Source organism: Uloborus diversus, chromosome 3, assembly GCF_026930045.1.
Source record: "Uloborus diversus isolate 005 chromosome 3, Udiv.v.3.1, whole genome shotgun sequence".
NCBI lineage: Eukaryota > Metazoa > Arthropoda > Arachnida > Araneae > Uloboridae > Uloborus > Uloborus diversus.
Window position 1 is genome coordinate 185,974,373 of NC_072733.1, and position 19,910 is coordinate 185,994,282.

Genomic DNA, 19,910 nt, shown 5'->3' on the forward strand with positions numbered 1-19,910 from the left:
GCAATTACAATTTTCACTGTTTGGAAAACAAAAGGACGTACATACTTTTTACTTTCCTGTGCAAAGTATAGGAAGTTTTTTCAGGAACGTTAAATTTTCACTTAAATTTTCATTTTAATCACACATGAATTTATTTTCAAGTGTTCTGTGATGTCTATGAATTTAAGTATGTAAGAACGTGTGAGCACCCGGAAAATCCAATTTGTCTACCCTCGAGTTCATTTTGATTAGTTTTAGAATTTTGATATAGTAAAGTCATATTTCATGTTATTTGATGAGTGCTGGCATCACAGTTGTCACAACTGCTCTTTAGCACATAACTGTAAGCAGTAAATGAAGTTTTATTACAGTAAAAGTCCTTGATATGCAGACAACAGAAATTATCTTTTACTATTAAAAATGTTCATTTAATAAGAGTACAAAGAAAGATCTGATACACATCGGATATTTTTTTATTACTCTAATAATGTACAGGGAGCCTCATAGTTCAAAAAAACAAAATTTTTTGCTGCCTTTCTCTTTTTAGACATCTAGAAAGTGAATATATATGTGGTTCCAAAATATACCTTTGCTCCATGAAGAAACGTGAAAATGAAAGTGAAGAAGAGGGTGCTTGAAACGAGCGTAAACACTGAGACCACTGGTCTGTACAGAAGAAAAAAAAAATCATTCGTACTAGTGAGGAAAAATAAACGAACTTTTTGGTGACTCAAACTAAGCGGAAACTCGGACTTTTGAGACTCTGATTTTCGTGACTTCACTATATTATAACGTACAAAATGTAAGGCTGCAACAAGGTGACTAAAAAAAAAAAGAGTGAAATCAAAAATGATATTAACTTGAACATTGTCCCATAAATATAGTTATACCATAAATTCATGACAACAATTATTTTAGGAACAAAGTTAATTAAACGACTCATTTTAAAAACACATTATGAAGCATGTAGAGAAACAAATTATTTTAAAATGAAAAAGGATACTGATAAGAAAAAACAAAAAATACACAACACCAAAGGACAGTTTAAGATATTTTTCAAATTTTGTTGTGTCAGGAAGAAACCACCAGATAGCAGTCAAAATGTACTGAAACACAGCAGCTCCCACAAGTATCATGATAGCTCCGATTCCATGCTGATAGAGAACTGCTACTACCTAAAACAAAGAAAAACTCTTCAAATGAAAGATCAATAGTTTTGTTTTGAATCCCCATTTTGAGAAATAAGCATTTTTTTAATTCTTATTTTTGTGAAAAATAAAACAGGGTTTCAACTCTATTTCAGAAATTGAATTCCTAGAAAAAAATCTAAGAAATTTTATGTAATCTATAAACCATGTCACATACATTTTACAAAAAATGTTATATCTTAAAAATTTGAGTTTCTAGGTAAAAACTAATGTCACCTTTGAATTCAGGGCATCAAATTCATACAAAATCAGTTTCAAACACCCTGGCACACAAATGACAGTTGTACTATGTTATAAACAGAAGTTCCTCGCGTTTCTGAACATCCATGTGCGAACTGCATCCTTTTATTGTAAATAGTTAAACAATTATAAGGCCTTAAAAAGTTTACTGACTCTTGGATCACCCTGTATTTTGATTAGTAGTTTTAAGGCCAAGTAAATATGTTTTCATGGCTTCAAATAAAGAATAAATTAAAAACAGCTGGAAAATAGGACAGTTAGAAGCCACATGTCTAAATGACTGTCAAAAGAAGAAAAAAAAGACCCTTACTATTTTGAATAGAAGTAGACTACGTTGCCATTAGTGACTGCAGCCTTCATTATCTTTTTTCTTTTTGAAAAACTAAATTTCAACAAAACTCATTTGATCAACAATATCTACAAAATATTTTGTGGTAATTCTCTGAGGGATTTTTTCAAAAGCAGCACTATAAATTCAGCTTATTTATTATCTTAAAATAATTGTTAACTTGTGCGAGTGCAGTTAAATATTTAGTAATAAACCCAGTGGCAGGAACACCGTGACACGGCAACATCCTCGCGGACAACGAAACCCTATCGAGGACACTTTTGTCCGCGCTGAAAAAATAAAAGTTGTCCGCAAAAAAAAAAAGTCGCAGAGGGGGGAAAAAAAGCTGTCTGCAACTGATGACATTTATTTGCATGAACTGCTGATGCGGGGAGAGAGTGATTGCACATGTGATCCTTGTTAGCGGAGTAATCCTTGTTTGCGCTGTGATCCCCTTGTTCCCGCCTCCAGTCGCACCTATAAACCAAAACAAAATGATCTTTTTCAAATTGTTTACTGAAAAAGCAAATCTGAAATCAAAATAATGCCTATTTCTGTGTATGGAAAAAAAATTGCTAGCACACTTCTGTGATGCAAGCGATAAATAACTAAATAGTGAATAATTTTGCTTGTTTGTTTTATCATATTGTTAGCAGTGGTGTTAATATAAAGTTCTCTGCAGTGCTGAAAATGGAGTGTAAGGGCTTTTTCTTCCAGCTAATGACTTAAACAAAAAAAAAAAAAAATATCATTTATCAGCAAATTGAAATGTCACTTCAAATAGGGTTACCAGCTTTAAAATTATCATCATAAACCTTTACTCATCCTTTTTTTTTTCACGACTCCCAATTTTCTGTGAATGTGTCAGTAATATTAATAATATTCATCATGCAGACCTGTTCAATGGTAATTCTAAAATTATTTTACTTTAATAAACTTTTTTATTTATGATTTTTTTCTTTTAATGCTTTCATTTTGAGAAAGGCAATCTGATTGCATCTGATATGAGAACGTTTTTGTTTATGAGTCAAAGATTTAAATGCTGAATTTAATTTTAGTTTTGCTGCAACTCTGTCCATAGATATTGATATTTTTATCACAGGCTTCTAAAATGCAATTCTAAAAAAAAATTAAGCCTTTTATAAGCCATTTTTATACTTTGGAGCATTCACTTTGAGAATTTCGATCTCTTTGCATCTGCTTAGAGAATCAGATTTTTCGAATTTTTGATGTTTAGTACACTTTGTTAAGAGGTAAACAAATAAATTTTCTTTTTATTTTTATTGAAATCATTAAATTTAGAAGTTTTAAACGAAATTCTGCGATTTTCAAGAGTTCAATGCTCAACCACTGCTTGAATTTTAATTTTTTGTTTCAATTATTTAAAATATGTGCGTATAAAATTTCCAATTAACATTTATAGCATAATTTAATGTAATGTAGAATAGTGCATAGGTATTAATATACTGAAGGGATTTCCATCTCCCAGAGAGTGATGCCGCTAAGCTCGCTCCCCCCCCTCTTCTGAAAACTTTCAAGAAAGATATTATCAATAGAAAAAAGAAAAAAATATCACAAAAACACCCACTTTGAAATTTCATTTTACAATCTCCCCCCCCCCCCCCCCACACACAAAATTATTTTATTTTTCACAGAATGAACTGATTTTTCACAAAAAAAATGGACCCTGTGAAAAATCCTGGACAGACCCCTGTTCAACAGCTAACACATGTTTGCAAATGTCAGGTGCCCACCCAGGATAGGGGGCTTGGGGGTCATCAGATTGTACTGTTAAAACTTTTAGGTGGAGGGAGGGGGGAGGTAATTTGAGAAAGATTTTGGTCTCAGATTTGGGTGGGGGTCTCGTTTCTTGAGAGGGGAGTTGTTTCATAGAATTTAGGGAGGTGTGCCATCATCTTTAGAGGGGGGGGGACATCCTGCATTATTTCAAATAAAATTTAAAAAAAAACATTTGTTTATTTTTTTATTGAAACCACACTCGAAATTTTGCAGACAGATTATGAAGTTCTAAAAGCTTGTCGCAGACGGCTACAAAACTTTCTGCCACTGGGGTAATGAAGTTCAACTGACTAGCAGACAAGTAAAAGTTTTCTGAAAATAGTGTCATATTGGGTGCATTCAGATAAGCAGATAATTTTGAAAAGTATCACAACTACATGTGCAAGTTAAAACAGGTTTGAAGCATTATTGTTTACATAATGACACTAAACATTGATGGTCACATTTGATTTTGGCAGAAAAGATTGGTTGAAACACATCCTTCACCAGCAACAATAGTAGCATACCTCAAAAATTCAGAAAGATATAAGAATTATTGGATTAAAATCCAAATTCAATGCTCTTCTTGCCACAATACTGGAACAAAGCTAGTTTACATAACTGGATCATGGTGTATATAATCAATAGCGGCAAATTATTGAAATTTCACAACTTAGAAGAAAAGTTTTTCTAATTTTAACTCTGCAATATTAATTTAAACTACAAAAATTAACAAGTAAACAGGACATCATGAATGCTTGGCATATATTGTAATATTAGAGAAATCAGTTAAAAGTAGCATTACCAAAAACCTTGGTTTTCTCCAATGCTGTTTTTTGAGATATGCCATTATTGTCCCACTTGAGCCATACGCGGACTTAAATGTTCTTCGCATCAACAGACACTTGACAATGGTCAAAATTCTAATTACACTAAAGGAAATAATTGTATCTTCATACATTAATCTCCAAACCAAAAATCAAATAAATTTTTTGAAATTAATTTTAATTAAATTCTTTAAGAATCTTTTTGGAGGTAGGAGATAGGGCCAACCCAAAATCTCATAGCATTTGATTTTCTTTCATAATGATTATATGAAAAGCTATTTCTGTGACAGCAATTGAATACATCACATACTTGCCAACCTTCAAAGAAAGAAAAACAGGAGATTCCACTAGAGGCATATAGGCGATTCACCAGCGACATATCTTCGCAACAGTATTAAATTATGTTTTTTAAATAACATGAATATTAAATTTAAAGTGTAATGTGGATTTTTCACAGATGTAAGCTAATTGGTAGCAGCAAGAAAAATATACTGCAAAGGAAAAACCAAAAAACAAGGAGGGAATTTGCTTAAAGTTTCGTACATTCCCCTGTCTCTACCAAAAAGGTAGCTACAAAAATTTAATTACTAAAATCCGAAAAAAAAAATCAATATATAATTAAAATAAAATATAAATAATGGAAGCAAAAAACGGGAGTCTCCCCTTAAAAACAGTAGAGTTGGCAAGTATGACATCACGTTCCTTGAATGAATTATTTCATGAACAAGAATTTTAATAGTTACAAGCAGCTTTATTTTGTGTACACTATGGGACTTAGAAATGCTCATACATCATGTTTTTAAATTATTTCTATGATGATTAATATCTACAGCACATAAATCAAATGAAAATTTGTAAAGTAAAGGTTAAAAAATTGTAGATCAATTTGAAGCACTTACTGTAGTCCGATTTTATACATTAATGATTTCTGAGCGCAAGAAATACTTTTTTAGCAGAAATTGGACGCTGCTTGCAAAGCATAATAATGTTTAACTTTTGCATATAATGCATTTTTCTAGATGACATGCTGTTGGGATTGTTCAAAAATGTTTATGCGTCAGTCTGTAGTTTGATGTTATTCTTGTGTATAGATCATTTTTTCCATTGAACGAAACATTTTACTTCGATTGATACATTTTTAGGGTTTGTTTCTAAGATGAGAAAAAACCATAAGGTACTTAAAGTCAAAATTCAAGGGGATAACAGAACAACTACAAGACAAATAAAAATACCCAAAGCTTAAATCACTCACCCACTCAAATTTATTAGGAACATCAGTATAACCAACAGGATTTGCAACAGTCACAACAAGGCCTAAACAACTAATGGCAATAACGACCAAGCCAATCTTATTACAAACTCTGATCAGTTTTAGGTCTTTGGTGTTTCTGTGATTAATGGTTTCATATAAGACAAAAAATGCAACTATACCTGCAAACAAAAACTAAGATGTTAAACTGTGATATTGAATATTTATAATAATTGAATAAAAATATTAAATACAATATCTTAATCATTGACTACAATATTTAAAAATGCCAGAGAAAAAAATACTGTGAAAATTTAAGCTAACAGAAGTTATTAATGCTCTATTAATATGAACTTCATAGTATGGATACTTTTTGGAAGCAAATGGTTTGGTATTGCATTTTTAATAAGCTGTAAGATGTCAGGGCTGAGGCAGAACTACATGCATATACCGACACTCTCCGAGGGCCCTCTGTTCTTGTCGTGCAGTGACCTAAACCAGAAAGCATATACCGACAGCCTGGTAATGACACCCAGACTTGTTTTATCGGTGATATATACACATCAGTCTGGTAAAGTTAATAACTGAGTTGGAGACAGATGCCCTCTCATTGAACCTGAGATTATCTTCAAACTGGTAGCTGAAATTAATTGCCAGCGAGAGTCTGCAGGCAATGGTGAGGCTCAACTTGCCATTTGAAACTGATTAGTCCATAACAAGGATGAAACTTAAGGTTCATTAATCTATCTGGATGACAAAATTCCATAACTTTTCTAAGACAAAAAATATTTTCATGACCTTGTTACATGAAGAGAATACTACTATTTTTTTTTCAAACTTGCCAATTTTTGGAAATGAGCATTAGCAAAACTTGCTATGAATGCCACTAGTGAATCATTTACTTGTGATTGAAAAAAATATCAGAGTACGCCTAAAAAACGAAACTATTCTAAGCAGTAAGTTACCTCCCCTAAGCCAAGGCTAAGGCAGAGCTACATGCATTTTACCAACACACACACATAATATTTTTGGATATGATAACCAGGCTGTATGGTATGTCAGGAGTTCATCTGGGTCATTCTCCAGAAAACAACTTTTGAACAAAAATATTTTTCAATTTCGAAACTTTTTTTTTTTTTTTCAAGCTTACGTGAAAGTGTTACCTACCAGAAGTAACCATAAACAATGCCCCAACTAAGTTTCAATTATTTTACTCATAAATTAAAAAAAAATAAAAAATGCCTTGTTCAGGGAAATAAAAAAAAAGAAAAAAAAACTTTTAAATATATAAAAATCAAGGACAATTAAATATCAAAGTAGTAATTTTGTTAATTATGCAAACAATCAGCTATCCATCCCTCCATCATTTAATTTCACATCAGAAATAATGACATTGATAAGATCTGTCACGGAGGCGAGATTCAGAAGTGAGGAATTTTCCATTAATATATGCCTAATAGATACATTTTTCAGGGAATTTTTTTTCTTTATTGCTACACATGTTAAACATACAAAAACCTGTTCACTTTTTTTTTTTTTTGCATTAATTTACATTCCTGAAATTCAAGTTCATGGAAATCAGAATTTCAACTATGGCTAAAAATAAACAAGCAAGCTCCCTTTTATCATGGAAAATAAAATTTGATGTCATTACTGCCATATGTTAATGAGGAATCACATTTTGTGTTTAGGTAACGGAGGTGATAATTTATTGTGTGACATGAATCCTTGTCCTACTAAAACACAATATTAAAAAATTAAATATACTTAAACAATTATTGTTTGAGACACTTGTGAAAGGAATGATAAATAAGTACATACTTTCAATTAAACACGTTATCAAGCAACATAAACAATTACACCAGGTGTGTGACATGCCACGGAGGTGGGACTTCACATGTTGTAAACCAATAAAATAGTTTAAAAAACTAAAAAAAAAAACACACTTTAGTAGCAAAGTGAACTAAAAAGTTAAAAATAATCTTTGGATGACAAGTATATAAAGTAATTGACCAAACACTAAATTTTACTGTAATAAAAAAAAGCATGGGGGGTTCTTATCAGTTGTCTTAAATTTCTTCTACTTGTTATCCATGCAAAAATGTTAATAGGCAGCCCTCACGTTTTTTTTTTTTTTTTATTACAGTAAAATTAAGTGTTTGGTTAATTACTTTATATACCTGTCATCCAAAGATTATTTTTAACTTTTTAGTTCATTTTGCTACTAAAGTGTGTTTTTTTAGTTTTTTAAACTATTATTTTTATAATGGAATTTATCTTAGTATTCTATTGTATTATTTGCATCAGACATTTTGAATGCTTTCTGGTAAATTCATGTGAAAACATTGTTACACTCCACAGCTCTGGTTTGTACGTTGTAAGTAATTCTAATAAGCCACTGGCTTTTTGTCCAAAGGAAAGTTGGATCCACAAACATACAAGTTAAGCTAATAAAAGCGTGTTAATTAGAATAAACTAATACCTTATTGTTAATAAATTAATTTGATTATAGAACATTGCATTGTCATTGGGTCTGAAGTTGCATTCCAAATTTTAAAAGAATCCGATCACAAAAGGTGCGCGAAAATTGAGTTGCAAGATTATAAATTTAATTTCGGTGCAGATGGGATTAGAATGCACGCCCAATGATTCCCGGAGGTGGACGTCAGCTAAGACCCAGGCCTTAGACCACTCGGCCACAAACACTCATAAAGTGGTGGAATGTACTAACAGTAATATGCCACTAGCTCTTAGCCCAAAGGAGAGTTACTCACAAACATACATGTGAAGCTAATAAAAGCTTGTTAAAAATATACTAAAATAAAAATTATTATTAAAAAATTGTTGGTAGGTTTAAATAGATATATTTTTGATGAAATCAAAAATCATTGTTAAATGAATTGTTCCTTCAAGTTTTTACTGTAAAAGCCGTGTGACAGAAAGTTAAAGTTTTTTGAAGAATGACCCATCGGAGGATGGGAGTGAGGGTGTCATGGTGCAGAGTGCGGCATCAAACTTTCTAGAGAAGGGGGAATTGATTTTTTTTATTTTGGGGGCGCTCTTGCTCTTGGGGGTCTTTGCCCTGATAGGCACCCCTTGATATATTGCATGTAAACTATTCTTATTGGTCTTCATCATGTAAATTAAAATAAAGTAAAAATAGAGTATGGAATATAATAATGCTTAAATGCAATATTTTTTTTATAACCAGGCAGGATGATATAATTATGTGATAAGGTTGAATGAGTCATTACGAAGTTTCAATAAATTTGCTTCAAAAATTGCCTTTTAGTGTCAACAGTGCATTTAATCAACCACATAACGTGACAGTATTTTGAATCTTTAAAGTAAAGCCACATTTAGTAAATTCATGTTTCTACACCCAATATAAAAAAAAAAAAAACATTCGGAAGTGAATAAATCTTCCGATTCAAATGTACTTGTTTACTCATTTCCAAACGTATATAAATTAATAGGTTTAGAAATTCTAGAACATTGTATTTGATTTCCGACTTTGAAAGTAGCAGTGGGTCGCCATGGATTAGTTTTGCAGGTCGTATGTTGAGCACTAACTACTGTATTACAGTATTAGAATTCCCCAATTTCTGTATTCTAGTGACTGACTATAAATCTTCATTTTCTAAAACCTTCAACAAATTTAGATAAACTTTGATAAATTTAATAATAAATGTTTTTACAAGTGATGGGAACAAACTCGGACACAATGGAATTAAGTTTGAGTGGAAGAAATCAAGAACGTGAAAGGGGGCTACTACAAACGATAAAATATAAAAAGTTTTGGAAATAAATGTAAATTCAAAATGCCACACACACACAGTGTTAAGATATATTCCACACTTATATAAGGTTGTTTGCCTGCAGCTCAGTCATGGTAATTCCAGACTAATAAGCTCAAAATAAGAGCAAAACTGTAATCTCGGGATGCTGTAACTGAGCTGTTTGTATTACTCTCAACTCTGCCTTATCTCTAGCTATAGTACAGTATTTATAGCTTTATAGCATTCCTCTTTATCTGTACTTTGTGAGTGTTTTTATTTATTATGGCATGTTTGACACTTAAAATATGTTTTATGAAAATGTTAAGGAAGTTTTAAAGTGAATTTGAACAATTAGAAAAAAAATAAAACCCATGCCTCAGTCTCTGGGCTATCATAATTGAGGAAGGTCATAAATTTTCAAAAGAACTCTAGTATGACAGAGCATAGCTTGAAAAATCCAAGGGGAGAACTATGAATGTGGTTATAGTTATATCCAGGGAAAATAAAAATATGGATGATATTGGTGGTAAAAACTAAAAAATAGGAACACAAAGATAGATGACAAACTAGAAATTATCTTTAGTGGGAACAAAAATCTCCCCTCCCTCCATTACTTACCACAATAAATTTTGTATACATAATAGAAAACACTTTAGTGGAAAACAAAACAAGGTGTGAAGGGCTGTGTAATATTAAGGGCACATATGGTTGGAAACCAGAAATTGAAGCCAAGAGTTACTTAAAAAAGTAAAAACCAAACAGTTATCAGTATCTGGTTCACAATCTTTGGACCTTGAGCAAGACAGACACACCAAATTGTAGTTCTTGAATTTGAAAATTGGTTCACAAAGAAAAAAGGACAAATATTGTTTATTAATGCTTGCCCTATACAAGTTTAGAAAAAAAATTAAATAAACGAAAGAGATGGCGTTTACTTAACACCTTGCCTTAAAGCTTCAATTTCAAAAGAAAGGATTAGATATGATTTTGCAGAACACACTGAAATATGACTGATCGAGGAAAGAAAAAAGCTTAATGTTTTACAAAAGAATGAAAGATTTTCTTCGTAAAAAGTAGTATGAACTTGATACGTCAAAAAACAACAAAAATCAACCCAATACACATGAAAATACGTTAATTTCTCAAAGTCAGGGGCAAGCAACTTCCTTAAATGAGTGGCCTATCGCCTACTTACTCCTATAGCCAACTAGCTACGGTAATTCTATAAAACTGATTACATTTTTAAAAAAAAGTAAAAAAAAAAAGCACTTTTGCACTCATTGCAATTTTCAAAAATATTTTTTCCCCCTATTTCAAGTTGAAAAAAAAAATAATAAAAGCTATACATTAAAATGCACACAATTATTGGCTCTTGACAGTCTAGAGAATAAAAGCAGAAGTTTTAAAATTAAATTTAATTTTATCTCATTAGTATAATTTCTGAAAAATCAAGGAAACAAAACCCAGTTTTTTCATTTCAAGCAGTAATGCCGCCAATAGCTAGATATTCCAGAAAGAGAGAGCACCAGGTCTAAACAAATAATTCACTAGAAGAAGTTTATGATAGGATATGTGCTCAAACAAAATAAAACACTTAAAGGTTAATAATAATTACCAAAAAATGATGCAACATTCATGAAGATAGAAAAAATCCCACTGGAAGGAGGAAGGCCGCCAGCTTGGCTATAAGCAAAGTTTTGAAAGAAAATTAGAAAATATTATTAAAAATAAGCAACCTATCACAATATACACACATATAGCACCTTGCACATCAACATCATTTTTACCCAAGCAAAACATGCTACTTAATTTTTTTTCTAAATCCAGATACATATCACCATAAAATAATTTCTCTCAAAATGATCTATTGAGCTTTGATTAACAATTTATCAAAAGTTTAACCTTATTAGTAATTTTTACTAATAAATATAAGATTAATGTTCTTCAAATTGCATAATCACTTAGAATATAATTACAGACAAAGTTTAAAGTTATTCACAATAAGCTGAGGAACTAGGCAGAACATGTTATAACATAAAGTCATTTTCTGTAAAATATGCAGTCATTAAATTTAGATTGATAATTTTTTCCAGCATATATACTACACTAAATATTTGCTTTGCTGTATTTCTTCACACATTAAACACATGTCCTTAATTAAAATAAAATAAAAAAGGTATGTATTTTGTAACGTAATAAAAAAGTGTTGAGTTTGGGGTGGGCAAATACACACCAAGAGGGATAATTTTATTCATCAATTACAAGAGATAGATTAAGAGATGCCATAGAGGTAAAACCATGATACCAGAAATGACAAGAAATGAACATTCATTTGTCACAAGGAACAAGGAAACTACCCTTTTGGAACATCTAATAGCAATCAAAAAGGGAGGTTCACTATTTGACAATGTAGGAGCTGTATTTATAAAATTTCAACCTTTTACTACTAACTGGTTTTCAGCTATGTAAGATAGATACATATTTATACACACACATAAGATACAGATGCGATGATAAACTGGTCAAAATTGAGTTGCCTATGTCAAAATGTATTTTTAGTAGCCTACAAGTATATAAGAATAAATACAGTAAACTCCTGATTATTCACGGAATATTGTGGTATGGTAACTGCGGATAAGCGCAAACTGCGGATAATCTGAATAATAGATAAAAATCGATATACAATAGCTAAAAAATATGAATAACACTCACACATGCATTTAAATTATAGCTAAAAACATTGCTACAATGTATCTACTAAGATTAAATATAAAAAATATACGTAAACTAAAAATGAACAATAACACAATCAGAAAATTTAGATGACGCAACATGCGCCATAATTCCCCCTGTGAGCACCCCTGTGTCATTGGAAAATAATTGTAAGCTATTCTATTCATTTTAGCCATCTTCTTACAATAAATATGAAAAAAAGAAAAATTGGAGAAGAGAAATTTCTTCTAATCATATTTTGAAAAATTCTTTTAACAGATGTCTGCTAATGGTGATCAGAAGAACAGTCCACAAAAGAATTTGAATTGAGTGGGAGAGAAAAAGTTGTGGGAATTAGGTAATCCTGCATCTTAGCGTGAACCCTGTATATACATATAATCAGTGTGTATGAATGTTTCTCACATAAATCCAGTTTTTGACAGATCTTTGTCAAATTTAGCACAGAGGTCTTTTGATGTTCATGAACTCACATTGGGTGAGTTTTGGAATTTTTAATAGAGCCTAAGAGGTCTAATTTTAAATTTTTAATCATAAACTTGCTCTTTTCAATACATTGATGCAAAATTTGCCACCTTTTTTTTTAAAAATACATGCCACTAGACACAAAATTTTACTTTCGAGATAGACCGTGCAATGCTGGGCGACGCAGCTAGTATGAAAAAAAAAAAACTATCAGATGCTTCAGGAAAAATAAAACATGCACTCATTATGAAAATTTAAAAAGGTTAAATGAATTTTGACTGTGCCAATAAATGTAACTCAGTGCATTATAAACTAATTCATTCAAACATCTAATAATAATCATTCAAAGATTATGAAGGTTACTAAAAAAAAAGTTACACATAGTATGATAACATAAAACTTTTAAAAAATTTTCAGCATTTCTACTATTTAAAAAAAATTAATGTACATATTAGTTATTCATGACATGAATAACTCAAAAGTTTTTTACTTACCTGATAAATGGTAGGAAACCTGGCATTAGACTTCTAATCAAAACAGTAAGATATGGAAAAAGCAGACCTCCACCAACAAAGATCATCAATAAGATCATAAGAAAGCCACATTTTTGGAAGCCAAATGATGCATGAGAGTTCCAACATGCACATGAAACTAGTCCCACTAAATTAAAAACAAAGGGGGAAAAGTTATAACTCATGCACCAATTCATAAAAAAAATATTTCAAGTAAAATGAGTATTTTATGAAAGAAAAAAAAAAAAAGAAAGAAAACTGAAAGAAAAATAAACAAGAAAAAAAAACGCTTTTGAATAATATACAAATTAGGAGGTGGGCAATGTCGTTCTTTTTAATGATCCGTTCATCAGAGGATCGTTCATTCTTCTGATCCGTTCATTCAACTCTTTCATTTCAACGAATTCGCTCATTTAAAAAAGTTGCAGGTGATCTCTCTGCTTGACATATTCACCTACATTCGAAATACTTCGTTAGATCAGTAATATTCTTTGATGGAAAAATGAGTATTACGTGAAGTATTGTTTAATTCTAACTGGAAATATATCTTCAAGTGTAATTTGTTTAAAGGTGAAAATAAAACAAAAAAGTTGCCGAAACTGACCTTTTTTGACCCCGAAACAACCATAAATGGTAGTTAATAGGGATGTTATCGGAGACAAAAGGATCACCAGAAAAGTGATAAAAGGTATTTTTGGAAATTATTTCGGCAAAACAGAAAGCGCGAGAAGGATTTTAGCGGGTGTGTGTGACAGGAAGTAAAAAATCCAAACATTTTTTTAGTAGTTTACACAAGTTACACAAAGCACTACTAATGGATACATTGGAAAATTGCAAATGTATTGCAATGGTTAAAGAAAAATGATGAATATAGCCAAAGGTAGAATGGTTCGAAATGAATCTGCTGTAGGGGAACATGGGGCAAAGTGATATAGCGGGGCAAAATGAAATGGTGAAATATTTACTCTGCTTTTAGCTCCACCTATCTGGTATTATTTTAACTATGTAAGTACCCTATGTAGTCTATTCCAGTCACGAAAAAAACACTGCCGAAGACTAAAATATTTTGCTGTACAGGTAATTTTAAAAAATTGATACTCAAATTGTAATATTTTGTTGTAAGTCAAAAAAAATTTATGTTACTATAAAATGATGACGTCCTTGTGATTAACATTTTAAATATTAATTGAGACCTCCTAATATTCAATGTAGTGTTAATTTCGTTTGTTAATAGTAAGCTTATTTGTACTTTAAATAAATTGTACAATTAATGAAGTACATACCGGGTAAAGTGGATGGGGCAAAGTGAAATAGTTTATTTCATTTACTCACTCAATTATTTAATATAAATCACTTATGTCTTCATTTATTAATTAGTTCATTTACATTCCTTCATCTAGTAATTCACTTATTTATTCATTCATTCACTAATTTTCTTATTCATTCATTATTTTACTTGCTCTCTTTTTTCTATGTATATTAATTGAATTATTCGTTTATTGTTTCATTATATTTCCATTTATTCATTCAACTTATCATTTACTGATTACTTTGATCAAAAATATGTTTCATAATTGAATAGAAAATATTTCGTTAGAAAAATATTTCATTTTTCACTTTGCCTCATGAAAAAATGAGGTGAAAATTTTCCACTTTTTTTTGGAGACCCAAATTTACTGCCAAAAATTAAAAATACTACTGTTTCAACGCAAGTTTTATTATAAAATACAGTTTCTTTCTTTATGTACTGTAATTTTAAAAACAAATTTCCGATTAATTTTGAAAAAACTAAGTCATCTTGACCATTTTACTTTGCCTCACATTCCCCTACTTCACTGATAGAAAGGAAATTTGAGATTGATTGAGGGTTAAAAACTTGAAGATTAATGTAAAGAAAAAAAACACACACAAATTATCACAACTGTATCAAAACTATATTCCAAATTGCTCACCGTTCAAAAGAACAGTCGTTCATTTTTTAGGTGAACGAACGGATCCATTCATTTTAAAGATTCATTATTTTTGACCCATTCGTTCATGAATGACACATCCCTATAACAAATGCAGCAGAATGATCATTTTTATCAAACATTCCGGATAACTAATAATACCGTTCTATACCTGCAGGATAGTGGGTTGCTAATTGTAAGTGGCCAATTCTTATGGACATTACACAAACACATATCTATACTAATAATATAAAGCTGAAGAGTTTGTTAATTTGAATGCACTAATTTCAGGAACCACTGGTTGGAATTGAAAAATTCTTTTTGCGTTGAATAGTTCATTTCGTGAGGAAGGTTATAGGCTATAATTTACATTAATATTTTAATTAGAAAAAAAGTTATTTAATGATTATGTGATTTTTAGCAGTTTTTAATACTTTTTACCCTACAGACCCTGAACCAATTACGCCAGAAAAATATTTTTGGTACTAAAATGGTGGAAAAGTTAATTTTAAGTATGATTAAAGAAAAGTTTTTGCATATAGAGCAATTTTTGTATTTTTTATGAATTTTAGAAAAAAAAAACCTTTATTTTGCATTTTTTCTTGTTTTAATTTTTCTAAACTCATTATGCAAAAAGGATGAAGGCCTCTTTTCTAAAATTTAACTATGTAATGGTAAAACCATTTAACCTTCTTAAAAAAAAAAAAACTCAAAAATATGAAATCATTTTATTTTCTACAACTTTTTTAAAGACGAAGCACGGCACGACTTCCAAGCATAGGCGAAGTTTTAGCTATCTTCAATTTATGATTACGTCATGGGAATGATGTCATGGCCACGGCTTTCTTTTTCATTTAGGAATTTTATTCACCCTCTCACCTTTCGACGTTTTGCTCTTGTTGTTTAACATTACATATTTTCAGTATTTTTGTGCATTTGATTCAATGAAAGCAGCGAGTTTTTTTAATCTGCTGCACACTACGAGAAAAAGAGAGCTTTTTTTTTGGTGCTATTTTAATTAAACAAAAAGCGTGCGGTTTTTTGTATCATCTTTGTTTTATATATATAGAAAAAGATTGATAATTACCATCAGAGGTAGATATGCATAGACCCTATAGATAGATTGATTGATAAAAAAGAGGTCAATATAGGTAGATGGTCAGTGAGAGATAGTTTGGATCGAATTTAAGGAACTTTAAAGGGTGATCAATGCCCCCCCCCCCCCCGACTTAGAAAAATAAAGTATTCACATAAAAGCGGAGGTGCTTTTGATTATTTTCAGACAAAATGGGCATTGAAAGTACCTTTGGGGCTGCTTGCATAGAGAGGCGAACCAACTGGTCACTGCAGGAGGTTATCTTTTAATGTGTTTTGCCAAATAGTTTTAAATTCCAAAAAGACTAATAGGTTTTCTGAAAAGGTGTGTACACATTTTAGTTGAAGAAAAATTAACATTTACCATCAGAAGTGGGTGGGGGGGGGGGGATGGATTTTTTTTATTCAATGGTCCTTTAAGTTCTTAGAAATACCTTTAAGTTCTTAGAATGGGCATCGCCGTGTGGGTGCTGCTAGTATATATATACACGAGGGTAGATCAAATATAAACCGGAATTTGATTCTAACACCATAGTTAATAAGGGAGGGGGGGCACCTATTGGCCTAGGCCTGAGCCCAAGACTTTAAATTGGGGAGATGTAATTTAACGATGTCCAGTGATTGCAATCTTAGCACAACGAGATATAAAACTACAGTCGATGCAGTCTATATAAAAGATATTTAAATAGATTTCAATCAAAGTTTTTTATTTCCTATTTCTTTTCGTTACCATAAATCAGTACTATCAGTTTTGGAATATAATAATAAGGATCAGGGCATAAAAAAATAATGATATTGAATATGAATGATATATATAAATTTTAAAAAAAATGGAATTTTTCAATTTAAATAACGTTTAAAATTTAAATCTGATTTCCTTTTTTTTCTAAAATTAATCCTGAACTATCCAGCATGCCTCAAAATTCGAATTTCCTTCCATGCTGGTCAATCTGATGGCATGTCTGCTCTAGGCTACAGAGGGGTACTAGAGTAAATAGGGAACATGCATGATTTTCAAACTCACTTCTAAACGAAAGATCATGAAAAACTATGTCGAAATATACCAATAACATCTCAATTAAACTAATTTAAACGTAATTAAAATGAGTTTTAAAAGTGATTAGGCCACGCCCCTGCAAAAACAAAACTACCGGCGAAAAGAACTTGTGACGTCAATAAACACTTTTCCCAGTGCTACATTCTGCTTGCGCTTTACATTGCAATGGCGGAGTCCGAGAACATGGAATCAACGCATTCTGAACACAAGTTTTAAGGCATAGGTTGACGCGTTCAGTGGTTGTAAAGGCTTCAAAAGTCATTAGGCTTTATATATTGTTTTTTCCCCCTTTAATAGAGATTTTTATAGTTACGAAAGAGAGCTCATTTTAAAAGAATTTAGCTCGGGCTTTTATACTTTGAGGCAAAATTTAGGCTTTCTTTTTTTAAGTTGGGGGGAAAATGTAGAATAGAAGACATTTTTGTGAATGAATCATATTCAACGGCAAATATTGATATTGCATAGAGTTTTTTGTGGTATAAAAATTTGGTTTTTGGATAGTTTTGGTTTTTACGATTTAAGAATATCATATTGTAGTTACAAAATGCAACGGAATTCTGATGTTTTTTGAGGATTGTGACTAAAGTTTAATAAGATTACTTCATTGGAAATCTATAAGCATTTTAATATTGTTGAATATAATAACTAAAATCAAAATTTAAAACAAAAACCAACTGAGTCACAAATGTAGAATCAAGAGGTAAATATGAAGATCCTTTTAAAATACTTTTCTATTAAAAATTAACTACAAGTATTTTATTTGTTAAATAATATAAACTGGCAACAGGTAAACATTTTAAATCATTGCATTTTCTTTCCTTTTCGGCCAACAATGAATTCGGTTACCAATCGCATGGTTAACCAGGGAGAACTCGCATCGGGCCTCTCAAGCCCGGTCATTACAAAACTACGCTGCCAAAAATCAACCCTTCAACGGAAATGAATGAGGTCCACAGTAGCTGCGTTCGTGGTGACCTATATACTGACCACATGCTTTTCAGGAATGTACATTCCCCCTTTTCCCCAGAAAATTCCAGTTCGGGCCTCAGAGGCCCGGAGCGAGCACTCACGCTTTTCATTTCAGATTGTGAATGTAAATGAAGAGGTTGTGAAATGCATCACTATTTAAGCTACAAAGATGAAATGAAGAGGTTGCAGACCTTGTTGGTTGAGGTTTCAACTGATGAGAACTCCCTTAATGAAGATGATGAAGAAGAAGTCGACACAGAACAGTAAAGGGATCATCAGTAATGCTTAGAAGAAGATTTAGATTCATGTATCATAAAACTTTCTTAAACCTTACTTTTTAAAACATATTTTAGAGGCTGTTTATCTATTTATAATTCAGTGTTGAAAACACATTTTTTTTTCTATTTTGCAAACTTAATTCACTGAAATAACCACTCCGGGCCTACGGAGCCCCCCGCGAGCGTTCGTGTGACGAAAAGTACCGCGAGTTCTCTCAGGTTAAAGGTTTAAACATATTTAAAATAGGCTTTAAAAAAACGTTATAATTCGAATTCTATAGAACATGGAAGTTTCAAACATATTCTATCTGACGTAGAAAAGATTACTTTTTATATTAATACTAAATTTTTAAACTGAAAAAAAAAGCAAAAAACCTTTTAGAGGTTTTTAATTAATATCTTCCGAAGACGTAACCTAGACTGTCATCTGAAGACGTAACCTAGCTAAGAACACTCTCAATCAACTCACCTTTCGAACAAAAAAAAATTTCAAAATCGGTACAACCGTTTAGGCGCTAGAGTGCCATACAAAGACACGTCAAACTTATAACCCCCTTCCTTTGTGTGTCGAGGTTTAAAAATAGTATAAATAGTTGAAAATGAATAAATTTTTCAGTTATAAAATATTATTAAAAAAAAAACAACGCTTAACTATGCCTGTAACTTAATTAAAATGATAAAATCAACTACAGCATGGCATCAATTTTTCTTTACACACATTGGAAGGATAAAACTGATAGAAAATTTGGTTTTTAAATTACTATTTTTTGGTTAATAAATTACTTATCAGACGAAAAATTCCCCTTTTTACGAATGTATAAGCTTTTAACTCAACTTATTTCTTTAACTCCTTTCATTTCCTCGGATATAAAGGTAGGATGTCTTGCCAAAAAGAAAACAGAGTATAGCCCCATGCGTAGGTTATTAAAATATTTAACCTATTTAAAATGGGATTCTAACCTCATTTCCAGTGCAGTTTTAAAAATTATTACCGCATTTTTTCAAATTTAACTGTTTTTTAGGATCTTTTTTTTTTAACTTTTAGGGTCATTTATCCAACTTCGGGAAAACATCTGATTGGCCTTTAACGAGCCCTTCTTCCATCATTTTACATGAAATAGTTTTATCCAATTAAAAAAGGAAATTAAAACAAAACATAAATCGTTGATCGCAACCAAGTCCCGGAAGATGATGACGTAGTAAAACTTTAAAAATGCTCTAAAATAAAACCCAACTAAACTAAAATAAAAAATGACCCTAAAAAAAAGCAATTAAATTTGAAAAAATCCTGTTATAATTTTTAAAACTGCACTTCAGGAATGAGGCCAGAATCTCATTTTAAATAGTTTAAATATTTTAATAACTTACACATGGGTTTGTTTTGCTAAGAATCGGGGCACAGACACCCAAAGCTGCCTTTTGCAAAAAATATGAATGCTTTTGCTTTTCAGTATTGAGAGGGACAC

General features: G+C 31.2%; 1 protein-coding gene across 3 annotated transcripts in view; it reads right to left on the bottom strand.

Moving 5' to 3' along the window:
* Positions 1-982: 982 nt before the first annotated feature.
* The window catches only part of LOC129218547 (DNA damage-regulated autophagy modulator protein 1-like), a gene marked incomplete at its 3' end in the record, with an annotated part of 71,926 nt that continues 52,998 nt past the window's right edge, over positions 983-19,910 (bottom strand). For all 3 annotated transcript variants that reach the window (XM_054852848.1, XM_054852850.1, XM_054852849.1), the window contains 4 exon segments: positions 983-1,154; positions 5,614-5,792; positions 11,005-11,072; positions 13,079-13,244. In XM_054852848.1, coding sequence (XP_054708823.1) covers positions 983-1,154; positions 5,614-5,792; positions 11,005-11,072; positions 13,079-13,244 — 585 coding nt within the window.